Source organism: Emydura macquarii, unplaced genomic scaffold, assembly GCF_026122565.2.
Source record: "Emydura macquarii macquarii isolate MOO-44397 ecotype Brisbane River unplaced genomic scaffold, CSIRO-AGI_Emac_v2 contig_3603, whole genome shotgun sequence".
Classification (NCBI taxonomy): domain Eukaryota; kingdom Metazoa; phylum Chordata; order Testudines; family Chelidae; genus Emydura; species Emydura macquarii.
In genome coordinates, this window is record NW_027133740.1 from 1707965 (window position 1) to 1732497 (window position 24533).

Consider the following 24533-nt stretch of genomic DNA (forward strand, 5'->3'; position numbering starts at 1 on the left):
ACTAAATAATTTAGCCTGAAAACAACAACAACCATTTTTAAACACTGGGGCAAAGCAACTTTCTCTGTTCCCCATTTAATACTCGGTATTTTCGACCATTAAAACTGCAGCCGTCAACGCCGAGCATCAAACAGCCAGAACTAGAAGCTGGAAACCCAGGGACAACATTAAACCACTCTGCATAATCTTTTGCTACCCACTCCATGGGCTGCAGGGAGGGAATGAAACACCTTGCTTAGAACACCGGCCCTTGTTCCTGTTTTCACTTTCCACCCATGATCGACTTTTTCCTGGGTAGTGGCTTAAGACTGAGAAAAGGTTGGCTCCCCCCCTGCTCCACCCCCATCCTCTGTTCATGTGACTTAGTGGTGTCTGCACAGTTTGAAATGTACCAGCCTCTGGGCAGGCATTTGTGCCTTACCTTGCAGCTCTAGAGAGAGGAGCAGCAGCACCTTATCCTCCAGCGAGGATAACTGCAGCGAGGTTCAGTCCTGTCTCGACCATGGGCGGGCGCGCTCTGGAGGTGGTACTGCTAAACGTCGCCTGTGGTGAGTTCTAGCCTCCCAGTCGCTTTCTAATACCCAGTGTGACCTCGGTCATGGCAAGTTTGTGCTTCTTTGCATTAAAAAAAATTACTCTTACAACAGATTAACACGTGGAGAACAAATTTGCTCATATAAATAATGATGCAATTAAGATATTCCTATTGCTTAGAAATGTGCTAATACATATGACTATATCTTGACTTTTCAGTAGAGCCACTGTTTTCCCTTAGATGGTTTCCCTTGCATTCTGTGTTGAAAGTAGCCCTGAGCTTACAGTAGGAAAGGTTAAATGCATTAATAAGAAGCAGGTGATTTGCATAAGAGATATCTCCAAACAAATCCACAGAGCTCACAGAAAAGCTTAAGAGTTAGATAAACACTAGACCAGGCACCTACAATGACTAATGCACAGTTAATGGAGTCCTTCATCTATATGGTGCCAAGGCAAGAGCTGGGGGAAACAGAGGTGAAATATTACATGGGACTGATTTAAACAAAAATGGAAATAAAAGTCAAAGGGCTCGATCTTCAGCTAGTGTAATCAGTCTTGCTCCCCTGAACTCAGTATAGCTACGTTGATTTAACGCCAGATTGAGGATCTGGCCCAAAATATTAAGACATCTCTTAATACCTGCATTAATTTAAGATAGATCAGTTGAGGAAATACATGAAGCTATCTAACCTTGGAATAACGGTGAAATACCTGGACGTGGTGGCTCTGTGCTGTTCTGTAGTTCTGTGCTGATTATTGGCAAGACACTCATAATAATAATGTCAAAAATCTTTCCCCGAGCAGCATTAACCACAGCAATACACTGAGCAGGAGAAAACATCAGATTAATTGTACACACAGTAACTTCAGTAATAAACATAATGGCAAATTCTGCTTTCCAGTACCCTGGTGTGTGTCTGGAATAGCTCCACAGGCGCTGCTCTGAATTTATATTGCTGTAAAGGAAAGCAGAATTACGGTATGTCTACACTAGAACCGTAAATCGACCTATATTAGGTCGACGTGCAGCGGTGGTGCATGTCCACACTACCATCCTGGGGTCAGTGCTGCGCGTCCTCACCAGGAGTGTTTCCCCTGACCTAAGGGGCAGACTGGGGATCTGAGAGCCCAGTCTCTCAGCTCTGCTGGCAGCTCCCTGCCAGGAGCCTGGCTGCCCCACAGGCTCCTGGGTTCCCGTCAGGTTACCCCCCTGCGCACACACACACACTCCCCATTCCCTGCCAGGAGTGAGCTGAAGCCGCCCTGAGCTTCTTGCCTCCAGGGAGTGGGGTCCAGCTGCCCCAGCTTCTCAGCCTCCCTCCGAGAAGCAGACAGGGAGAAGACCGCTTGGGCTTCTTGCCCCAGCTTCCAGCCAGGAGCAGGGTCCATTCTCCCCCAGGCTCCCAGTTGAGAGCGGGGTGCAGCCGGACAGCTCTCCAGCAGAGGGGGGGCAGCTGTGCTCTCACTGCCTGGGTGTCTTGTCAATTTCATGGCAGGAGCCGTGAAATTGATAAGACGGCCAACAGCAGATGTAAGGGATGCAGTGTCTGCACAGACGCTACCTCACCCCTAACTACACCACCACAAGCCTTATGCCTGCCAGGGAAGTGGAGTTATGTTGGTCTAGTGGGGCACTTACATGGGAAGGCTGTAATGTAGACGTTGACGTAATTAGGTCAACGTAAACTGCCTTGTGTCGACCTAACTGTGTAGTGTAGACCAGCCCTTGGACTGGGGGAAATGAAATGAACTGATAATGTTGTGCTGCCTTTGATCTGAAGGAAACTGCTCCCCAGGATCTTTTTCTATTTCAGCTCTTCCCTTTTAGAAATTGGGTATGAATTTTTGAAAAACCTGCAAAATAAGATTTCTGTGTGTGTGACTGGAGGGAGGGGGAGCCTCAAGTCAAGGGCTGGGGGCCTGATCCCGTGTCTGGAGGCCTGAAAAACTCCCACTGGATGTGACCCTTTATAAAGGAACTAAATTAGGTGGATTCCCACTTCCGGAAGGCCTTGATTCAAAGGAATATTTCCACTGACTACAATAGGTCCTGGATCAGGCCTTATGTTTGTACCTATTACCAAGTCCATCAATTAAAAGCAGCCATGTATTGGGTACAGTATAGAAAGGGAAAACCCAGAGTGGCCACTGAGCGTAAAGCTGAGCGAAGGGATTTGGACGAGAGAAAAACTTATGGGCCAATTTCTTTATTGTCCCACTTATAGTTAGTATTTATTTATGTATTTATGATTATTAATCAGGTTTATTATGGTAGTGCCTAAGGATCAAGCAAGATCAGGGCCTCATTGTGTTAGGCCCTGTACAAATAGAGTAGCAGATGGTCCCTGCCCCAAAGAATTTACAGTCTAAATAGACCAGCCAGACACAGGCTGGGGGAAGGGGTAGAACACACAAGCAGGGTGAAGAGTAGGATGGCAGCCAATGTCATGTTAGTACCACAGGTTTTTTTTGGGGGGGGGGAGGGGGTTACTTAGGAGGAGATAACTTAAACAGAAGGATAAGTGAATGGGTAGGGGTGCAGAGAGTGGGAGGGACTCAGATCTGAAAGGAACAAAGGCTGAGATTTTCAAGGGCTTCGGATGCACAATCCCCAACTGACAATTATGAAAATTGGGTGTCTAAATTCCTGTGGTGGCCGTGACAATCTCAGCCTGAATCAATGTCCATCTCCTCCACCATCAACGCATGAAACTGGGGATTTCAAACCCAGAGTAGTAAAAGGGAACTTTTGAAAACTGCCCTGTTCCTTCAATTTCAGATTTACACTTGAACTCTATTAACTCTGAAAGGACTGCAGGGGAAAAATGCAATTCTCAGGATCTGCAACACTCACGAATTGAATCCTAAATCAGCCAAGGCAGAAAGAGAGGCTTTAAACCAGGCATTCTCAAACTCTTTTTTACTGGGACCCCCTTTGAAACTATTTCAGGCTGTGATGACCCCCCCCCCAAAAGTGATCACCTTTCCCCATGCCATGTCACTCTTACCAGCATGCACAGGGGCGGACAGCTCATGACCCCCCCCTCCCCCCCCCCCCCAATAACCTTGTGACCAACTGAGAGGGTCACGACTCCCAGTTTGAAAACCCCTGATTTAAATTAAGACTGATCTCGAAAAATGAACTGCTGGGGAGCTGAGTGTCTAAAGAAGCAACAGGGAATTTATATAAAGCTTTGAGTCATCCTGACTCAAAATGAGATGGGGACTGTGACAGCCTGACAACATCCTGTAATATCCCGAATAAATCTTAGCGAACTAAGATAAACTCCATTGAATGAAGTTACAGTTGATTGAATTAGGATTATTACCTTTGGGGTCCATTGGGTTAAAAATGCAACAGTGTATGTGTCATTTGTGGCACTGTATGTAACTCCTTTAGTAGTACTTCCTCCATTATCAGCCCATTGAGGCCCCCCCCCCCCCCCCCCCCCCCCGGAGAGGTGCACATATACTAGTTCAAACTGGATTCTCACTCTCCCGGGATCAACAGGCAAAGAAAGGAGTTACATTTGGATAAATAGGCTGGTTTTACCCAGGCTCAAGGTCTTCTTCCTGAGCCAACCAAGGGACAGGACCCCTAGTTCATGGAGGCCCCCAATCCTTAGAGACAGGTTGGAAGGACTGGACCTACTGAGAGCCACAAAACTGGGTGCTTGTTCTGAGCTGGAGCTGTGACAAACTTGTAAGCAAAAGGAAACTCCCCGGGGGGGGGGGGGCGGTTGAAGGACTGCTTCTGCCAGAATCCACCTTAGGGTAAACTTTGGTGAGCTTATTAGCTCTGCTTGTTTTCTCTGTAGTGCTTTGTACCTTAAGAATTAAGTAGGCTTGCAGAGAAAGCACCGTGTGGTAAGTTATCAGTGTAGCACTTACACCGGTGACCTGTCTCAGAAGAGAAAGCAAGCAGGCCTGCCTGGGCAGCCTGGCAATACCCTGGTCAGAAGGGAGTGAGACGTGGGTCTCCAGCCAAGAAAGGCAACAGCTGGGAAGCCAGTGGGTGCCCTTGCTGGACCAACTGAGCGGAGAAACAGGTGCAGATGCTCTGAAGTGTGACGGGGCAATGGAAAGAGCCATGGGGCCTGTTTCATCATTGCACAACGGCCTTTTGTGCCAGCCTGGCACAGAGCAGCTGTACGTCCTCCTGGTTAATAGCAACATCTACGCCTCTCAGCTTTGCCCTACCCCTTTGCAGGAGCCCTTGGAGCAGGGATGTGCCACAGCGGTTTCGGAGGCAGGCTGGGGCTCAGAGACGGGGTGGGTGGTCATCTCTATGTAAGTGTAATCCCCACATGTAAGGGACAGTCACCGGCTGCCACCTTCCACGGACACTGGCTTCAGTTCACTGGGGACTGGCCCAGGCCCAGGGAATGCTGTGAAACCCGCACCCGGAGAACAACCCCAACAAGCACCGGGACCTGTTCTCTGGGATGAAGGTCGCTTGGCCAAATGTCTTTTCAGAAGATGGCGCGAGCCACCTGAATGGTGCAAGAGAGGCAACGCTCTGACTGAGAGGCGCAAAAAAAACCCGGCCCACTGTGGAATGGCCATGGACGTTAGGCTGATGGAGAGAGTCTGGGGTTTGCTAATGACCAGGACCACCCAAGTGGAGACCCAGCAAGCGATGGGTTCACTCTTGCTTTTCTCACCTAACAACCTTCCTAGCAGAGCGGGTTGAAATTTTCCAAGGACAATTTATTTCATCAAAAAATGAGCTTTTTATGAAAAATCAATTTATTTTGAAAAATTTTCCTTTTTCATGAAAAGTTCCTGCCTTTGAATTCCCCCCCCCCCCCCCCAAAAAAATGTTATATTGAAAACATCAAAATGGTTAGTGCAATTGTTTTGTGTACCAAAGCTGAGAAGTACTGAATGCTTGTGACTTCTCTACCTAAATTAATTGAAATTCAAGGCTGTTTCACAACCTTAAAGAAAACGAGTTAACTTACATCTTCCTCTTTTCTATTTTTGTCGGGTTGATGCACCAAACCTCAGCTATGGCTAGCTAGACCAAAGCAACAGCATTTGCTCTTCAAGGACCATAGTCAGCATGACCATAAGCAAGATAATACAATGGCTGCCAAAGCATCTAAATTAAAATCTGGGAGAGTCTGAACTGGAAAGATGAGTTCAAATAGAACAATAAAGCATGTTGGCGTAATGAAATCCCCACTGATAAAAATATTTGTTAGCTGAGATGTTAGTCATGCTAACAGATGTGGCCCTTCTATTGCATTGACTTGTATTTTCAGGTTATAGTACTAGCTAGAACTGAAGTGACATATGGTCCTTTCCAGATTGAAATGAAAACAGGCCAAGATTAGAGGCACGGCTGATCTGGATCATATAATCCGCAACCGTCACCCCTTTGCACAATTATTATTTTTTGAATGGTAGCAGTGGGGGTCAAAATCAGACCCATGTGTTTGGATCCACTCCAATGGTTTTTGGTTCCAGATTGGATCCAAAACGGGCTTATTTTCTGGATCCAGTTTGGATAGAGCCTAGAATGGTGGAAATTTTGCAAGAGCTGATGTGCTGCTATTTTGGACAAAAACAAAATATCATAAGTACAGCTTATGAGATTCTAGCACCAATGAATCTGAATCTTCTTCTAGGCCCAGTTTAACAAAGAATCTAAGGTTATGGCACCTTGACATCTTAAATCGACATAAATTACGTCGCTCAGTGGTGTGACTTAGCCACTCCCCGAGCGATGTAATTTATGCCAAGCTAAGCACTGGTGTGGACAGTGCTGCTGGCAAGACAGCTTCTCCCACTGACATAGCTGCTGTCGCTCACTGGGGGGTGGATTAATTAAATTCACGGGAGAGCTATCTCCCAGCAGCTTAGAGCAGCTACACTAGAGAGTTTACAGCGGTGCAGCTCTCTAGTGTAGTCATAGCCTGAATCTCAAATCCCAGCCGCTGTACAATTTGGGAGCAGATTTGTATATAGCCCCTTCAGCTGGACGAATTAAAATAAACCTCTCAGCTAACTGAGTGAAGAGCTCACTCATAGACCACATGATTTGCCTAGAGCATGAATCATTTTGGACCTAAGGGTACCTGTTCTCTCAGTAGTGGGGAAGTGATTTCTGTTCTGCAATTTCAGCTAAGCAAGGAGGGAAAACACTTTACCTACTTCTTGGACTTGTTGCACTTCAAAGAATATATAAGTGGGCATGATTTATGACTTCTCTTAGATCGGCCTTATTTTTACAGTGCTTGTCTCACACACACACACACACACACACACACACACCACACACTGTCCTTTCATCTTTCAGAATGTACTTTTTAAAATGGTTTGTTTAGATTTAGGCACTGGAGGGCTTTTTGTGTGTGTGCCTGGAATGGGTGCACAAGTGGTGAGATTGTAGCAAACTCAGAGATTCTGCAAGAGGCAAATCTAGACTTTCTGTAAGCGTTGCAAAGACTGAAATCTCAGCCCCTGACAAGAATTGTTGTTCCTTTGAATCTTTTTAGCTATTTACCAAAAAGCAACAGAACATTAGACTTGGAACCTTGTTTCTCTTTAAGGAGAGCTACTTTACAGGCCTGATCCTTCCCCTTTAAGCCTAGCCCCTTGGGTATTCCCAGTGCACCACTTCCTTTTCGGGGAGTAGGCTGCCCAGTATAGGCACAGGACTGGTCACGGGCTGAACTCCTTTCTCAGGACTTGGTCCCTCACAGACATTTCACCTGATGCACTGCAGTTGTGCTGGACCTGCCCAGCCCCAGCCTATTAAACAGGATAAAAAAAAGGGGGTGGGTGGGTAGGAAGGGCTTGGGAATAGAAAAGCAGTATACCAGGGCCATGGCTTCTATACTCTGTCTGCTGGACCCCTACATGGCCCTGTATTAAGGTGTCGCATCTGACATCTGTATTAAGGTGTCGCCCTATTCCTCCTAAAGTGAGCCCTGATCAGCAGTGGCATGCTACGCTGATGAAATCAACCTTTTCGTTGGCTTGGCCCGCTAAAAAAAAATGGATCCCTACCCCCACATTCTGCCCCATCCAGGGACAACAAAATCCTTGTCCCCAATGTATGCTGTAGGCTGCCTATGGTACTGATGAGACACGGTGGGTGAGACAATATCTTTTATTGGACCAACTTCTATTGGTGGGAGAGAGACTAGAGACAAACTTTGCAGCCACACTGAGCTTGTCTTCGGGTCTGGGAAACAAACACAAGTGTCACAGCTAAATAAAAGGTTTGAACAGATTGCTTAGCATAAGGAGTTCGCACATATCTCGAGGGACCATTCAAGGTGAGGTGGCCCATTAACACCCTCCAGTCAGGGGGAGGAATGGAAAGGGAAGGGGAAGCAGTTGAGGTGGGAGGCTCGTTAGTGGGTTACAGATGGTTGTAATAAGCCATAAATCCAGCGGCTCTGTTCAGGCCATGATTTTTAGTGTCTAGCGGAGTTACGAATTTAAGATCCCAGGCTCGTCTTTGGAAAGTGTGGTGCAGGTTTCCTTTGTGGCCAAGGACTGATAGGTCAGACATACAGTGATCGCTCTGTGAGAAGTGTTCGGCCACTGGTGATAAGATTTTCTTTGTCTTTTATCAGTTTCCTGCATGAGTTCATTTGAGAACATAATGATTGTCTGGTTCCACCCACATCGTTGTTACTGGGACAATGAGTGCACTGGATGAGGTACCCCACATGTTGAGACAGGCATGCCTAGGATCCATGGATCTTGAAAGGTGTGTTGTGGGGGGTGTTGATCATTGTAGCAGTAGAAATATGAATGGAGGTTTTGCATGTACTGTTCTGACAGGGTCCGGTGCCACTTTGAGTTGAGGTGTCCTGGTCTGTGGGGAGCTTGCTTCAGATGATGAGCTTGGAGAGGAGGAGGAAAGGTTGTTTGAAGGTCAGAAGAGGGGGTTTAGGAAAGATTTCTTTCTGTATGGGGTCCCCAGCGAGCATGGATAGCAGTTGTTTGATGATACCCCGAATGGATTCCATTGTGTGTGCGGTCGGAGGGGGGTTTATTTCTGTATTGAAGCAGGTTCTCTTAAGTTATTATTTACCAGTTGGGGGGAGGTAGATGACAACTAGGGTGTGCAGTCAGAGTCTACATATGCCTGTCACAACGTGTGGTGCACTTCGTCCAGGGCACTAAATGCTCCACTAACAACTATGTGGGTGAAACCAGACAATCACTATGATCTCGAATGAACTTACCCAGGAAAATGATGAAAGACAAAAACACCCTATCACCTGTGGGTGAATGCCTCTCACAATGCGATCACTCCAGATTTTTATCAAAGAGGAGGGAAGGAATCTGACCCACCTGAAAAGTACCTTTCTTTTTTTCTTTTCTTTTTTCTTCTGTGTTACTGATTCAGTTAAATCTATCAGCTCCCTACTGGAAAAAGGCTGCAATGAGGATAAAAATCCCAGCTCTTCAGCACCCAGCAAACCCCTGGTACTGAGAGTCTGGTGACCATTTTTAATGGTGTTTCGTTCTGAAGTTTGGTGCATGGGGAGCAAAGAAACTTCCCAATGTACCAAGTCACATAACTCTCCAGTTAGCAACAATATAACAGACTTGGCATGTTATAAAAGGATTCTTTAATTCTTCTACAGAATACCAGCTCTATTTCTTGCATTATAAATGTGGGGAAAGGAGGAAATAAAATATACCAAGCTCCTAATGACAAAACCAAAGGGAGAATGTAGCTATGAACAGGTTATAAGCAATGAAGGTTACTAATCTAGTGACTTGTTTACTCCTTTACAGCATTTTTATCTTGCCATGCTGATATGGGGGATTATGAGATGGAGGTCAAATCAACCCCACAATCTACGTCATTCCTACAGAGAACTACTTCTGCTCAGTCAGTTTCCCCATATCAGATAACTTCCTCCAGCCATGCAATCACCACACTTTTCTCCAGCAGGACAAGTAATATTGTAACCACACCATTCAGCCAAAAAACATCTGTACTCACGGACACTCAAACAACAAACCATCATCCAGTAACAACAGCATCGGCCCCTAACATGACAACCCAAGCAAGAGCAAACAGCAGCCAGTCAACCAGCCGGACAACCCATGCAATATTAACAACTACAGCAGCGGGTAAGAAAACAACTGCAAAGCCCCCACTGCCAGCCAATGAAACTACAACCCATGTAAGAGTAACAACTACAGCACCAACATCTAAGAAGACAACCATCCAGAGAACTGAGAAAACCACACTGCCAACCCACCAACCAACCCATTCAAGGGCAGCAACTACAGCTGTAGCTAAGAAGACAACCACAAAGACCACACCACCAACCAGCCAAACTACAACCCGTGCATTAACTAGAGCAGCAGCAACAAGCAAGACACCTGTAAAGACCACCATCCGGCCAACTAACCAAACAACTCATACAGCAGCAAAAACTACAGCCAGAACCAACGTGACAACCATTCATTCAGGGACTCAAACAACTCCACCCGCTCCGACAGCCACCATGAAGCCCACCCTTGCACCTGATTCATCATCACCCCCTACCGGCGCATACAGTGTTTCCACAGGAAGTGTGAACTGCATTAAGGCATTGATGGGATTGGAGCTGATTGTTCAGGATTCTAAGACGGTGAGATGCAATATTCATTAGCATTAAAGAGCTACATGATTTGAGCCTTGTACCAATGTTTCTTCATTAGTTTGAGTTTATTCTGCCTCTTTCAAGTAATTCCTATCAATTACCATATGCTGCAAAATTAGACATCAGTGTAAGTATTGTACCCATTTCCCAGAATTGTAAGTTAGTTACAACCTGAGCGGTTTTAAAAAGATACTTAAACTGGAGAGTCGTAAGAGAGATGAGAAATTGTCAATCAGTGATTTGGGCTCTTTGATCTTTGAACTGCTGGGGGGACCAGACCAATGGTCCACCCAATCTAGAACCCTGTAGTGGGCAATGCCATATGCTTCACCAGGAGCTGCAAGAAACCCTACATTAGTTGGTTATGGAATAACCTACCCATAAGGAAAATGTTATCCTCACTTCCACTAGTTAGAGGTTTGGATTATACCATGAAGCACTGGAATTTTATCCTTTCTAAAGCAATTGGTTTCTTGTTTTGTTTTTTAACCCTTACTATCGTAAATCGGGATATTCTCATTTTGATTCTCAGCGTTGTTTAAATGTGATGATTGTTAAGCGCTGATGAAAGTCAATGATTCTCACTACAGTCCAGAGCTAAGCATAGTGCCTCACATGAGTAAAGCACCTCGAGTCTAACCTGCAGAACTGGTCTGCTCCTGTGTATCTCCTCACCAGATTGTGATGCACTGTTTTATTAAGTGAGAAAGGGTTAGACTGAAGTGACCTCTATGTCCTCAGCCTCGGAGGACCCAAGTCAGACTAGAGTCCAGGTCTGCAGAAATGATGTTAGAGACAAACTGCACAATCTGCAGTGCTAATTGAGAAGCCCCTGAAAGCATGAGCTCAGACTGGATAATGCAATCTTGCACGGTAGTCAATCACGAGCCTATTGATCCAGACACACAGCTTCTCATTTAGAAAGCTCTTAAGAGTCTGTGTATTTCTTATTTTGTTTTGTCTCTAATTGAGCTACATGGGAATTATTTTTTTCTCCACAGCAGAAGAAAGGATACTTCAATATCGATCCCAATATCACACAAACGTCTGGAATATGTGGAAATCTGCAGTCAAATCTGAACATCACTTTTAATGGAGGCTTTGTAAGCTTTATCTTTGTAAAGGTAATTGTTGCACTCTTATTTTTTACAGCAAGGCAGAGGTCAGAGCTGGGGAATTGGAATTCAGAATTCCTTGGTTCTATTCCCAGCACATTCACTAACTCGTTGCATGACCATGGGCAAGTCATTTCATCTCTCTGTTCTTCCGTTTCTCCATCTGTAAAGCCTTCACAGGGGGTTCTGATGCTCAATACATTAATGTCAGGAACGTGCTCTGTGATCCTCTGATTGAAGGCACTAGAGAAGGGCAAAGTGTTGATATTGCAAAAGCGCATCACTCAAAACTTGGATGTGGATTTCGTACAGCTCAAAATATGGGGCTATTTAGATCTGAATTTTTGGTTTGGCCCATTATAAAGAGAGGAGACATTTTCAAAATCAGATTCAGATGTGCACCACCCTCAACTTCAGAGGTGTTGGGTCCAGGTTTTAGTTTGGGGCCATCTCCAATCAAAACCTCTATGTAGAATACAGTATGGCATGTCAATGACCATGTTATTCTGTATAAATACATCTTTGTGCATGTCAGGAACTGAGCGCTGAATTAAAGAGACAAAGGATTCTGGTTTATATTGGATACCCATGCCTATGTTTTTGGCATGCAGAGTGAATAGATTCTATGGCAGCTAACAGGGATTGTGCAGTGATACCAGCAGTGCTACCAAGAGAAGTTTGTACTAAGAATGCAATGGACAAGGTAGTCAACAAAAGGTCTTTAAAATGGAAAAGATTATAATAAAACTGAAATGCCATCAATTACCTCTGTGAGTTAATCTCAGAAACCCACAAGATTGTTACATGAGAGGGGCCCAAATCTGAACACACCTGAACTTTGGAAACTTTTGGGTTTGGGCCTGAACTTCGCAGCTGAACCTTATCTTTTCAATGGATCAAACCACAACCTTGATTTTTATAACATGGTTCCATCATTCTTCCAGGACAGAATACCCTTGTCCTCCACACTGGTCAGGGAAATCATCCTAGACCCCTGTTATTAACCACTGTGTTAGGGAACATGCAAGTGGCCAATCATCCAACATTCACAAGTCACCTTTGGACAAAAGGCTAGATTCTCAGCTGGTGTAAATTGGCATAGGGCTGTTAGAGACACTGGAGCAAGCAACACCGGTTGTTAATGTTTGGGTAATATGACGATTCTGGTCAATAACCGTCTGTCTTGGTTGACTGGAGGCAGATTTCTAAAACTGCAGAGGAAAGAGGACTAAATATGAGAAGGAAAATACACAAAGGAAATGTTTGAAAGCAAAGGATCAGTTAATATGTTAAGTGTTTGCTTTGGATGTGTGCTCCTTGAGCTCAAAGAGCAGCACTCCCTACCCTGCAAGGATCCTTAGACCAAGTTCTATGATTCAAGTACATATAAGCATTTGCTGGAGCAGCAGCATGAAGGACCTTGATATGAAACTTTGGGTGCTGTGCATGCGCTCAGGCCCAGAACAATGAGATTAATGGCACAGCATTGCACGAGCTATCCTTCACTTAAAGACAAGCTTCACAAGAGTGGCAGGGCTTTGAAATATGGGCTGTTAAGAACTCAGTTTGCTACAGTTTCAATCTGGTATTGTCAACCTTCAGACTCTCAAGGACTGATTTTGGTCACCGGCATGCTGGTTTTACACTTGTATAGCTCCGTTCGCTTCAGCGGAGTCACTCCTAATTTGCATCCGTGTAACTGAGAGCAGGGTCAGACCCTCAGTCACGTCAGCGGTGCTGAACTATGATGACTGGTAAATGACTAGTTGCTTCAATAAACCCACATGCAGGTGTCCTTGCGTAGGGTTTGAAAACAGGAAGGCCTGTAATGAGCCCACCATATGCTCAGTAAGAACAGATGCTTTTTCCCTCAGAGTGGAATTGTTCCTCTGTCTGGGCAGAATGCAAGGTTGCTAGTGGAGACGGCAACTTTTTTTATACTTGTCTGTCAGGAACGTCACTGACAACCATTTCTCAGGGGAGTACAGTGGTTAGAGCAGGACGTGTGGAGTCAGCATTCCTAGATTTGCTGTGTGATCTTGTGTAAGACATTTACCCTCTTGTGCCTCAGTTTAATCTTCTGTAGAACAGGCATCCTAATATTTCCCTCACAAAGGTGTTACGAGCGTCACATGACATTTGTAAAGGGCTTGAAATCTTCAGTGCTGTAGAAAGTGCAAAGTCTAATTATAATGATTAGAAAACATCTTTCCCCTTTTTCTGACTATGGTGTTTCACACATTTTCTATTAATGTCATTGAAACCTTTGAGCGTTAAAACCCTCCTGACTTATAGAAGGATAAGTACAAGGGGAGAATAGCAGCCAGCTGGCAATTAGCCAGTAGCCGAAACCTCCAGTCCTTCCACATACAGAGCTGTAGTTGAAATCATTGGCGTTTCCGCCTCACAGCAGGGCTGCTAGACGAGGGCCAAATTCTAAACCTGAAACTTGTGTTTCTGACAGTTAAAATATCGCTCCTTGGGAATAGCTTCATAAGATACAGCTCTCAATTCCATGAAGGTCCCAGAGCACTCAGACGATCACACGCCATCAGGCTTCAGTGCAATACTTACGCAGGCTGGTCAGCTGAAAATACCACGCTCGGCTACCATGGTCTCAGATATTTTCCACTCCACAAAGCTGCAAGCATGTGAAATCACGCCGGCGTTGTGGGAGCACTGTGAAGTTACAGAAAGGAACGTTCATGTTACAGGTTTCTCACTTGTTTTGTTAGGTGCTTTCACCTGAAATTGTTGTCACACAGAATGGAAGGTAAGCAAAACCTGGACTGAAAAGAGATGCGCTCTACTCACAGTGGAAATGCATAGCAAGGAGCAAATTGTTGCAGACAGGTTCCTGTCCCAAGCACAATGAATCCAGGAGCTGGTGCCGGGGCAGTGCAACTGCTGTGAGACGGATTTAAAGCCACCATTCCGCTCTATATAAGTCAGACATCAATTCAACAAAAGAGAGCAGTGTGGAGATTGCTTTTGTAAAGCATCTAGAAAACTAATAATAATCTCAAAGCTTCACTCCTCCATAGGGCAATGGGACTTACGTTTCTTCCACAAAACGCCTGCTCTGTTTAGTGAGACAAAAACTATTTCTTCTCATATCCTCCCAGAATCAATTTTGCTGAAAGTGTTTGTTTTCCCTGCCCCACAATACACTGTATATTATATTTCACAAACATTAAGGTCGCAAGGGCAGCTAAAGCTATTCATTTGTTGTTTTGCAGGAAGACAGCGTATATTACATCAATACAGTTGAGGCCAGCTTAAAGATACCCTCTGCAGGTAGGTGTTTGTGTATTTTATGTTCACAGTGTTAATTTCACTTCCAAACCATTCTTGATTTAATTTTGTTGTGATTTTTTTTTCTTATCCATTATTTTCAGTTTTCTATGTATCTGGGGCCTACGTATCTGAGGGTGGAGCTAGGCTGCCTTATCATAAAAGCAATGATTTTGCTGATAGTTTGCTATATTTTAGTCACTTTTTCAAGTTAGCCTCCCCCTAAACTTTTATAGTTTAAAAAATCAAAAAGAAGTAACTAAATTGCAGTTAACTCATCACAAATTTTTTTCTTACTTGTGTCTCCAACTCATTTCCATACCTTCCAACTGTCTTTGATATGGACTAGAGAAGGGTCCAAACCTGAATTTCAAATCTAAAACACTACTCAGCTTTGGGAAAGTTTTGTATCTGAGCCCAGAGAGAAACTGTGACTTGACTCCATTTCTTTATAAATCAAAAACAAGCACAAGCCACAGAAATTCAGATCCGGATACAACTTCCAAACGACCCAAAGTGGTCACATCAGGCATTTTGGTTTGGCTCAGTATAAATATAAGAACCAACTGGAAAAATTGAATCCTAACCCAGGTTCTTTTTTAATAGCCCTTGGTGTCAAGACCTGGCATTTTGTTTCTGACCCATCTTCACAACAGATCCAAGTTTTTCTCTTTCTCACACAGGGCTTGTGCTCAGAGCTTTAACATAAATGAATGACATCTGAAGTGCTAACTCATGGAAAGCAACATGAGAGAGAATGTTGTTTAGGTCAAAGTGATGAATCCTGCACCATCATTATATATTTTCCCTACTATTAATTTTGCGCATGTTTCAACCTACATGTCAGATATTTTGTGATGGGTTAACAGCTACATTAGTCTCCTTTCCTGTTTGTTATTCATTAGTCTTCTGTTTCACATTTGTTATTCTCTGGCCAGAAGAAGAATGAAACTAATCAACTGGGGTGTCCTGATAGCACTGGAGACTATGGCCCAGATCCTCAAAGGTATTTATTTAAATGGGAGTTAGGTGCCTAAATACCTTTAAGGATCTGAGCTTATGTGCCTGATTCTCTTCTCACTTATGAGAATTCGATTGACTTTAATGGAGCTACTTCTGATTACTAACAGCAAAGGAGAAAGAAGAAGCAAGCCCAAAGGACATGTCTATTTAGGGCTGTCCTCACTGCTAATTTTCACAGAGCTTTCCTATATCTTCAAAAAGGTGCATGCAGCACGTTAAAACTAGCGATAGGCCAACTGGGTGATAAAGCGTGAGAACCAGTCATGCCTGACATATCGCTCAGTTCTTGAATCAAACTGGAGCCAAACCCTTTTATAAAGTTCTGCAGTGCTGGGAAACATTTTATTCAGCAACCAGCCCCAGAAGTGCCAAAAGCCGGTGAGAGAACTGATCGCCACCTGTGGCTAGAAGTGGCAGTACTGAAGATCTGGCATAAAGGCTAATTCCTATGAAATTTTCAGCCCGGTCTTGCAGACTCGAGGAGTTCAGATAAGGTTTGAAGAAGCACGTGAATTTTTGTGTGCTTTTCCAAACCCATCCCAAACTCTCATCTTCCCAAGATTTGCCCATTAAAGCAGCCATTTAAAAAAAAATCTTTGGGGCTGATACAACATTGTGACACAAAGACTATTCCTATAGGCACCCACAGAAGTGGCGCCTATCTTCTCAAAGCTTTGTGGAGCAAAGGGTCTTCAGAATCAGCCACCACTTAACCTCAGAAATGCTTTAGTTGCAATAGAGCGATTGTCTATTCCTCTTTGTGTCGCTCTCTCTTTGTGGCCTCCAGGTTCATGGCACAACGTTACACACAAGCAGCTGTTTACAACTACAATGGGGAATTCCTTTAAGTGTCTCAGCAAACAGATGGTGAACCTGGGAGAGAAATTCCAGCTACTCACTGTTAACACCCAACTCCAAGCCTTTACCATTGTTGGCAACCAGTTTGGGAAAGGTATGTTAGAGAGTTAGCTCATCCTTGCTTATTTGGTGGCTCCAGGATCTAAAGATTGCAGTTCAATGTTATTAATGTAGCAAAGAGGGTTTGTCTCACTGTGGGCCGGCAGGCTGCAAGCGTGGTGGTTCTGTTAAATATGTGGAAAATCAATGGAAAGTAATGGCTCTCTAAGGCAAACCACTGGCCCAGTGCTTCCATCTGTCAGCTGCTGGTATTCTGGATCTCTTCCATACTTCAGGCCAGAGCATGGAGCAAAAAGGCACTCCATGACTTCTGGCTTCTTTCACTCTGCCTATAAATACGCTCTATTTCCCCTCATCCTTAAAAACTCTCCATCCTTGACCCTACCTGTCTCTCAGTGACTATTCTATCCCCCTCTTCTTCTTGCTTTCTCAGTGCTACTGGAAGTGTATTTACAACCATTGACTTGGCTTCTTCTCCTTTAACCCATTGTATACAGAGTCCAGTTCAAGGCCTCTGTTGTCACAGCTGGCTCTGGCACTAGCTACCTAGGAGAACATCTGTCCCTTTACAACCATGATCTCTCACAACAGCTACGCTTCAGTGGAATGATGAAACTGCCATCCAGTAAGAAATACCTGAGGCATGCAGGAGATGGAACTTTTAGGGGGTCTTGACCTAGAGATTATGGAACTTTCTATCAGAAATGGTCCAGCAAGAATGACTGCCAGCCCGCCTGTGTTCAGAACTAAATGCAAAGCTCATCTCTTTCAGTTGGCTTTCCTTGAACAAATTCCCCTTGCATACAGATGCACAGACACAAGCTAATCAAGAAGCTTAGTTCTACCCATTTGTGAGAAAGAGAGAGGTTGATCAGTATGGTCTTTTGCTTTTAATTCTTATAAGGTGCTGATACACTATGGTAATGGCACCATACCAGAACCTAAGTAGTCAAGTGGATTTCTCATTTCTCCTGCCATTTACATACGTTAAAAAGGCGCATAGCTCTTCCTTTGCCCTCTGACTTTCTACTTGCTTTCAAAAAATCGTTTTCTTGATTCCCCTTCCCTGTCCAATTCTCTCCTTTGACTCTGTTATAACCAAATTGTTGTTCTTCGTTTGGTATTTCAGCTTCTTCTCCTCCTCCTCCAGGCAGGCTAGTACTTCTCATTATGCTTTAAAAGGTAATGTAGTGAGAAACCGTGTGTTTTTTCTCTACTACTGCTTCCTGACTCTATAGACCATGGAGGACCTTCTTAACCACTCTCACAATTTGTCCCCATCTCTTTCTGTCAAGTGCAGAATTTTTCCAGTTAAGGGTAATTCACATTAAAAGCTCTTAGACCTTGCTCAGTGTTATCCCTCCATCTTCTCCTTGACTGGCCACGAGGTTGGACACCACAAGGATGTCCTTCCAATAGACATTCTGATGGTCTATCTTCCATCATCCTAACAATATGCCCTGTCCAATGAAGTTATTGGGACTTCACTACATTTACTACACTTGGTTCTTCATAGACCTCCTGCAGTTCCCTATTACATTTTCTTCTTCACATGCTTTTCCCCCATATGTATTTATAAAAGTTCTTTAAAAACTAAGTTAAATGTGAAAGATATAGTTGGCATTTGTTTTAATGTACACACACATTCTCACAAAGGTTTTTTTCCATACAACAAAACTGAGCTGATGTGGCTCATAGGAGCATCTCCAAATTCAGATCTGAACATCCCAAAAGAATGGGTTTGTTCAGATCTGGGCTTTTGGTATGGCCCCATCTCCAATGCTAACAGATAGAAAAGGCCTGTTAGACCACATATTCTGTCTCCCTTCAAGGACAGGATATAGCCTGCTAATCCAGGACGTATCCAAAATGATGTTATACTGGATCCTAGCCAAAAGGACAAGAAGGCAGCTAACTATGTATAAAATAATTTCCCCAAGGCTCAAGAAACATTTTTGAGAAAGTTACATGCTGTTCTGTATGGAGATGATGAATGAAAAATCCTCAGTGAAGGCTGGCTTTATAAAGTAAGCAACACAAATGGCCTTCTTATATCATGTCTCCGAGACAGTGCAGTTTCACTTCCATTGCACCAGATTTGCTTATTTAAAAAAAAAAGAAAGAAATTAAAAAACACCAGCAGCAGTGACAGTAGGTTTCAAGATACTTATGGTTTTGTATAAGCCACAATGGAGTTACATCAGGGAGGAGTTTGGCTTGTTCCAGTGTGTTTGTTTGGAAACCCCCAAAAGTTACTTTTGACTCACACATACTCTAGAAACAGTTCTTGGTCTTCACAACCCAAAGTTGGGCCCAGACCGACATCCCTGAGTCAGCCATCCGCAGACTTCTGGAAAGTTTGAATGCGGATCACAGAAGTTGTGCCGTTTTTGTGTGTGTATGTGATAAAACAGAATCGATTCTTCACAAAGAATATCGCTATCTCCATATAGGCAAGTTAGTTTTTGTAAGATGCGATCCCTCCACCAAGAAAATCATAGAGTTCTGGGTCGTCCCCGTAGCTATGTTTTAGAAAGTATCTAGATCAGTGTATATTCTGGGAGTGTGTTGTTTTGATCTAATGCATACTCTATACTCTAATTGCGGAGGAAGAATGTTCTCTGGACAGAAACAGTCCCTGTTGCATTGGGCCTGAGCACCCGCGGATTGCTTGTCACTGTCCTTCCCATACATCTAATTTCCAGAAGAAAGCCAAATAGAGGATATGAGCGCATCTGAATTGCCCACATGCTTCAAAATGTGCATAGCAAGTATAGCGACCTTGGGACTCTTGGCTTCCAGGTGCCAAACCTATAGTCAAAGAGCTATATTTTGTAGTGGCATGCACTTTGGGCACACTTGAACATGTTCGAGAGGTAACACTTGAGATCTGTGCCTGAAAAAGAGCAAAGAAATGATAGGTGCTTAGAGGACAGAAGAAATGATAAATGGATGAGTCTAGGGATATGGTCTGTTAGGGTCTAGGGGGGAGGTCACCTATTAAGCATACAAGACACTTTTTCAGAGGATTTAGTCTATAGTCAGGAAATTCTGTAGCATCAGTGCTCAGTGATGGTCTTATGGCAAACCATGCTTGCAGAAGCCCCGGGAAAAGTATCGTCATGATTGGACAGCTTGCCTCTGTTTCTCTCCACACAAATGTGTACACTCACCCTATGAGTTTGAGGGCTGGTTTTATACTTAGTCTCTGCTGTTTCCTACTAATCGCATTGGTGAAACAGAGTGACGGGTCCTGCTTTGGCAATGCGATATACATATTAGTGCTGTAGCACTTTCGCAGACAGATCAGCCTGCTTTGATGCCCACTCCAGAAGCAGAATTTTAAATACTGGATTATTTTCTATTGAGCTTTATTTCAATTAAAAAAAAAAAAAAACATAATAAGGAAAAAGAAATACACCTAAGAGAGTGGATTTTTTAAAATTTCTGCCTCTAGGATGAATGTATAGCCAGGGCTGGATGAATGAGCCATCTGTGGCTATTCAAGGCATGTCAGTATTAACCCCAGGTCAGCAACACAGCATAAAGAGGTCTAATACGGAAGTGGCAGAAAACCTGGGCCTGTGTCATGGGATTGGGCCCACTGACAGCAATTCTGGGCCCCAGGACAGAATAATCAATGGCCCCCCTAGAAAGGGATGGCTGAAGCCTGAGTGGACTTCTGTTGGAAATTTTTACATATTTATGATGTGCCATGCAGGTTCACCAGCAGCTGAGGAGGTGGTATCTGCTACTTACCTTCCTGGGTCCCTTGGACTTCCCAGGGAGATTACTGATGAACCTGGGAAGCTGAGAAGCAGATACTGCCTCCTTCGCCACTCAGGAATCTACATGGTGCGTAATAAATAAGCTCAACTCAGGGGAGGGGCGGAAAGCGCGAGTGGCAGGGCCTCCAGGGGAAGCAAGGGGTGTGGAGGAGAGGAGGATATCTATCTATCTATCCTCCCATCCACCTGGGCCCTTTTTAATCACCGGGCCCCTGGGTAATTGCCCCCCTTGCTCACCCATCAGCGGGCCTGCATGGGATGCTACTATGCATGCATGAGGCAGGGGTGAGTTCAGGTGGGTTTAGAGGTCCAGTATTTAAGAAGTTGTCTCTTGGGAGCTCATGAGGTAAAATCACTTTCTATTCAGAATAGTTACAGTGATTGCCACAAAACTCAACAATTGCCACTCTGCGGTGATGCTGCTGCTGTGATTTCTCCTATTCTAAATAAAGGAAGATACCAGAGTTATTAAAAACACACCACCTGTGAATATTTCATATTAAATGGTGTCTACTTCAGCGAGCCCACAAAGGTCTATGAACAAATGAAGACCCACTTTTGCTACATTTTGAAGGCTTCTGTGGAATTGAAATGGTGCGTTGGCCTTGAGTAGGCCCTCTGCACAAGGATAAATTTAATCATGTATGCTTGTAAACTGAGGTGCTAGATCTGCACATGGAGATAATTTAGATTTAATTTTAAAGCATTCTATATGTAACAATTTGGTCTCTGTTTCCTACTAATCTAAAGATGCAGTAATTGATTTTGAGATGATTTTAAAGTAGAGGGTTTTTTTGGTTGCTTTAAATCTCCACCTTACAAAAAGATTTACAAAATTAAAAAGACCAATGTACAACCCCCCAAAAAATCCGACCCTCTGTGACAAGATACATCCAAATGAGAAGAAATTAAATATGAAAATATTTTAAAACGAGAGCGTAGTATAAAATAAGGGAGAACAATGAAAATCCTCCCTACTAACAACAGCAACGAGCTAAATTTTGCTGTGAGTGGGAGTTTTGCCTGGATAAGGACTGCAGGATGGGACCACAGAAAAATGTGGTGTATAAGGAATTCCTCATTCCTTAGTTTAGTTTGAAAAAATGTAGTAATAAATAAATAACATTGGGCCAAAATTTTATGTCAGTTAAGTAATAGTATAAATCTGGAGTAACTCCATTAAATTCAGTGGACTCACTTTGGATTTTCACCAGGGTTACTCAAATCAATATCTGGCCCATTTTGTTTATTTAGCATTAAACAAGTTTAAAAGTAGTTTTGATATTTTACTACTGACTAGTTAAATCATTAATTGCTTACGCAGTAGGAGAGAAAAATTCCCTCCACGTGGATGTTGTGATGTGATGCTGGCCTGTGTTATGCAGGAGGTCAGACTAGATGATCACAATGATTTATTCTGGCCTTAAAATCTGTCTATGAACGTACAGGTAACGGCGCATTACCAGAAATGTTCTCTCAGTTTGCCTGTAAAAATGAAAGATCATTTTGCAGCACTCTTAAGTCCCCAAAAGCATCAAACTAAATTTAAAACCAGTCATCAAAAGAAGAGGTGCTCGGATATCTCACTGTAAAGCAGAATAACAAGCAGAAGAATATTGTCCTTTCAAAACAACTGCAACTGATCAAATTATTCTAATGTTCCAGTATTTAAAGATCACTTTGTGAAGGGCTGAAAGACTCAGTTGGTGTCAGCATCACTAAACTTTACCCAACATATTTTTTCCTCTTCTAGTGGAGGAGTGCTCAGCTGACTTCAACATCATTCTTCCTGTGATTGGCTCACTTGTGGTCATTATCGCCAGCATCACGGTACTCCTCTTCTACGCGGTTCACCTTAAACGTAAATCCTCTGCGTACCAGAGAATCTAGCTGATCAAAATAATTTCATATAAGTAACAAGAAGCATTTAATGAAAAGTTTTTAGAGTTTCAAGCCTGCTGTAGTTTTTCCTTTCTAACAATGCCATTAGAACAATGTAAAATGCCAGGGTATGCATGTCTAGTTATGAAGTCAAGTACCTGGTCATTTTATTGAGCTACGTGCAACTGAGAAGAAGCGGAACAGTTTATATACAATTAATGTTTTAGAGAGAGGATTTTTAGTGGCCTTTTTAAAATTCAACTTTGTTTTGACAACAGTTTATGGATCATACATAGGAAATGGGTTAATATAAGGAAAAGCATAAATTTGAAAATTGAATTTACAAGAACATGCAATGTAAATATTGTTGTCTGAGCATGTTACTGGCATTTTAAATACACAATCCTGATGGTTGCTGAGGGAGTGCAGCATCTCATGGGATCAGTGTACCATGTAAATGCAGCCTTAGGGCCAGATCCATAACTGGGCTAAATCATCATAGCTTCATTGAAGCCATGGGAGCTAAGCTGATATATACCAACTAAATAGCCAATGGAGTTACAGTGATTTTACACCAGCTGAGCAGCCAATGGACCTTCACCCCTTTACAGCTGCTGAGGATCTGGTCATCAATGTGCATGCATGCTCTGACGATCAGCAATCTCCTGCCTACCCAATCCCATGAACAGATGTTTTCAAGAAGCATGAATAACTGGCAGCAGAGATATATGTAGGGGTAATTGCTTGGTCAAGAAATGTTGCCTCTCTGAGTTTTATGGGGAGTAAGAGGGGCACAGCAAACTGGCTTCCTGAGTTGCTACATGCAAGTTTTTTGGCAGGTGTTCATGATCATTTCCTGTCAGAATCAATTTAGCTTAATATTTGGTGGGTGGCTTATCATCTGAGAAATTGTTCATATAATGTTGTTGCTAGGAGTTTCCTGTTTCAGTGGGAGGGAATCCATACATTAATTGGCTCCTGCTTGCAGCGTTTTGTTGCTAAATTTTCTGTTTGAGGAAACATCCCATACAAAATACAGGTTGCAAAGGAGTAACATGCAGTGAGATTTTTAAGATCTTTCCATATAATATTCTGTGTACTGGGCATGCCGTCACAGTAATACCACTATTAACACCACCCATTTTCTTTTACTATTTGCTTTTGCTCATCTGTATGGACCATCAACGCTGACAATATTATCTAAACCTAGCAGCCCTCTCCTCCCCACCGTAGTTGTTCCTTGCCAAAAGTCAACACTTGTTCAACATCTCACTCACAATGTAGGATCATAAAAACTAGATAGAAAACCACCCTGCTCAAATCCCTAACTCCCTTAGGCACCATTGAAAATCCCAGCCTCGATCATTTAATACATCCTACTGGAAATGCAAGACACAACCTAACGAGATGGCATATCACATATTATACCATTACCACACATGTTCTTAGCCAAAAGGCCAAAAAGATTATAATGCAAAGTTTTATTTCCTTCTGTCCCTTATTTCTGCACAAAGGGCAAATAAAGCCCAATCTAACAATTGGCTGCTAAGTGCTTCAAGGAGAGAGGTGGGAGATTTAAATGCACTTCCTGAGAATACAGACACCATTCAGTTTATTGACTCATCTCCTCTACTGTTATTCTGCCATTATAGATGAGTCCCAACATAATTACTTAGTTATGAAAATCATGTGTGCGCTGTACTTTTCTATTGTTGGAATTTCTTGTAATAAAAATTGTTTTCAGTCATTTTAAATAGGTGTGTTTTGTGAAGCTGGTGTATCTATTGAGTGCTCTGTTACACTGTGATGGGATTTACAGATCCCTCACTAAAACTAAAGGAGTAATGGGTCAGTACTGGGCCAAGAAGGCCCCGCCCCTCAGCAGCTGCGGAGCATGCTCCAAATGGAAGGCTTGCTTAAAAGGAGACTGAGAGAAAAGCAGGGGGAGTGGGAAGGAGAGACTAGCTGCAGTCTCTAAGACAGAGGGATCCACAGAGGAAGAATCTGGACTGAGTAAGTCCCAACTGGGAGGCCAAGGGCCTGACCCCCTTTTTCTTCAATCCCAATAAGGGGGAGCAAGTGACACTGGAAAGTGAGCTGGGAAGACCCAACTGACTGTTTTAACTATGGAGATCCTCTGCTGAGAGGGAAGCTGAGTGCCATGTCCATGTTCCAAACCCAAGAGCGAACGGGCTGGGGGAGAAGGAAGTGGCCCAGCTAGAGGTGACTGAGAATCCCTTCACCTCTTGGGCCCTGGGCTGGGACCCCCTACCTCTTTCCCCCTGCTGCTCTGCAAGATCAGCGGAACTTGGGGAGCATTAGGGGATAGTGGACTGTAACTTGACCGG

General features: G+C 43.6%; 1 protein-coding gene across 2 annotated transcripts; it reads left to right on the forward strand.

Annotated features, from left to right (window-relative positions):
- Positions 1-502: 502 nt before the first annotated feature.
- Positions 503-23921, forward strand: LAMP3 (lysosomal associated membrane protein 3). 2 transcript variants are annotated; one of them, XM_067536506.1, is made up of 7 exons: positions 503-548; positions 9307-10154; positions 11168-11290; positions 14521-14578; positions 16386-16550; positions 17381-17382; positions 19126-19236. In XM_067536506.1, exons 1-7 carry the CDS (start codon positions 503-505, stop codon positions 19234-19236), a joined length of 1353 nt encoding a protein of 450 aa, XP_067392607.1. The 2 variants fall into 2 exon arrangements, with proteins under 2 accessions (XP_067392607.1, XP_067392608.1); XM_067536507.1 differs by lacking the exons at positions 503-548; positions 17381-17382; positions 19126-19236 and adding an exon at positions 22058-23921 and having other exon boundaries at positions 9480-10154.
- Positions 23922-24533: the final 612 nt, after the last annotated feature.

Coding starts and splice junctions, on each gene's coding strand:
- LAMP3 (XM_067536506.1), top strand. CDS start 503: ATGGGCGGGCGCGCTCTGGAGGTGGTACTGCTAAACGTCGCCTGTG. Junction 11,291..14,520: donor TAAGCTTTATCTTTGTAAAG/GTAATTGTTGCA, acceptor GTTGTTTTGCAG/GAAGACAGCGTATATTACAT. Junction 14,579..16,385: donor CTTAAAGATACCCTCTGCAG/GTAGGTGTTTGT, acceptor TGTGGCCTCCAG/GTTCATGGCACAACGTTACA.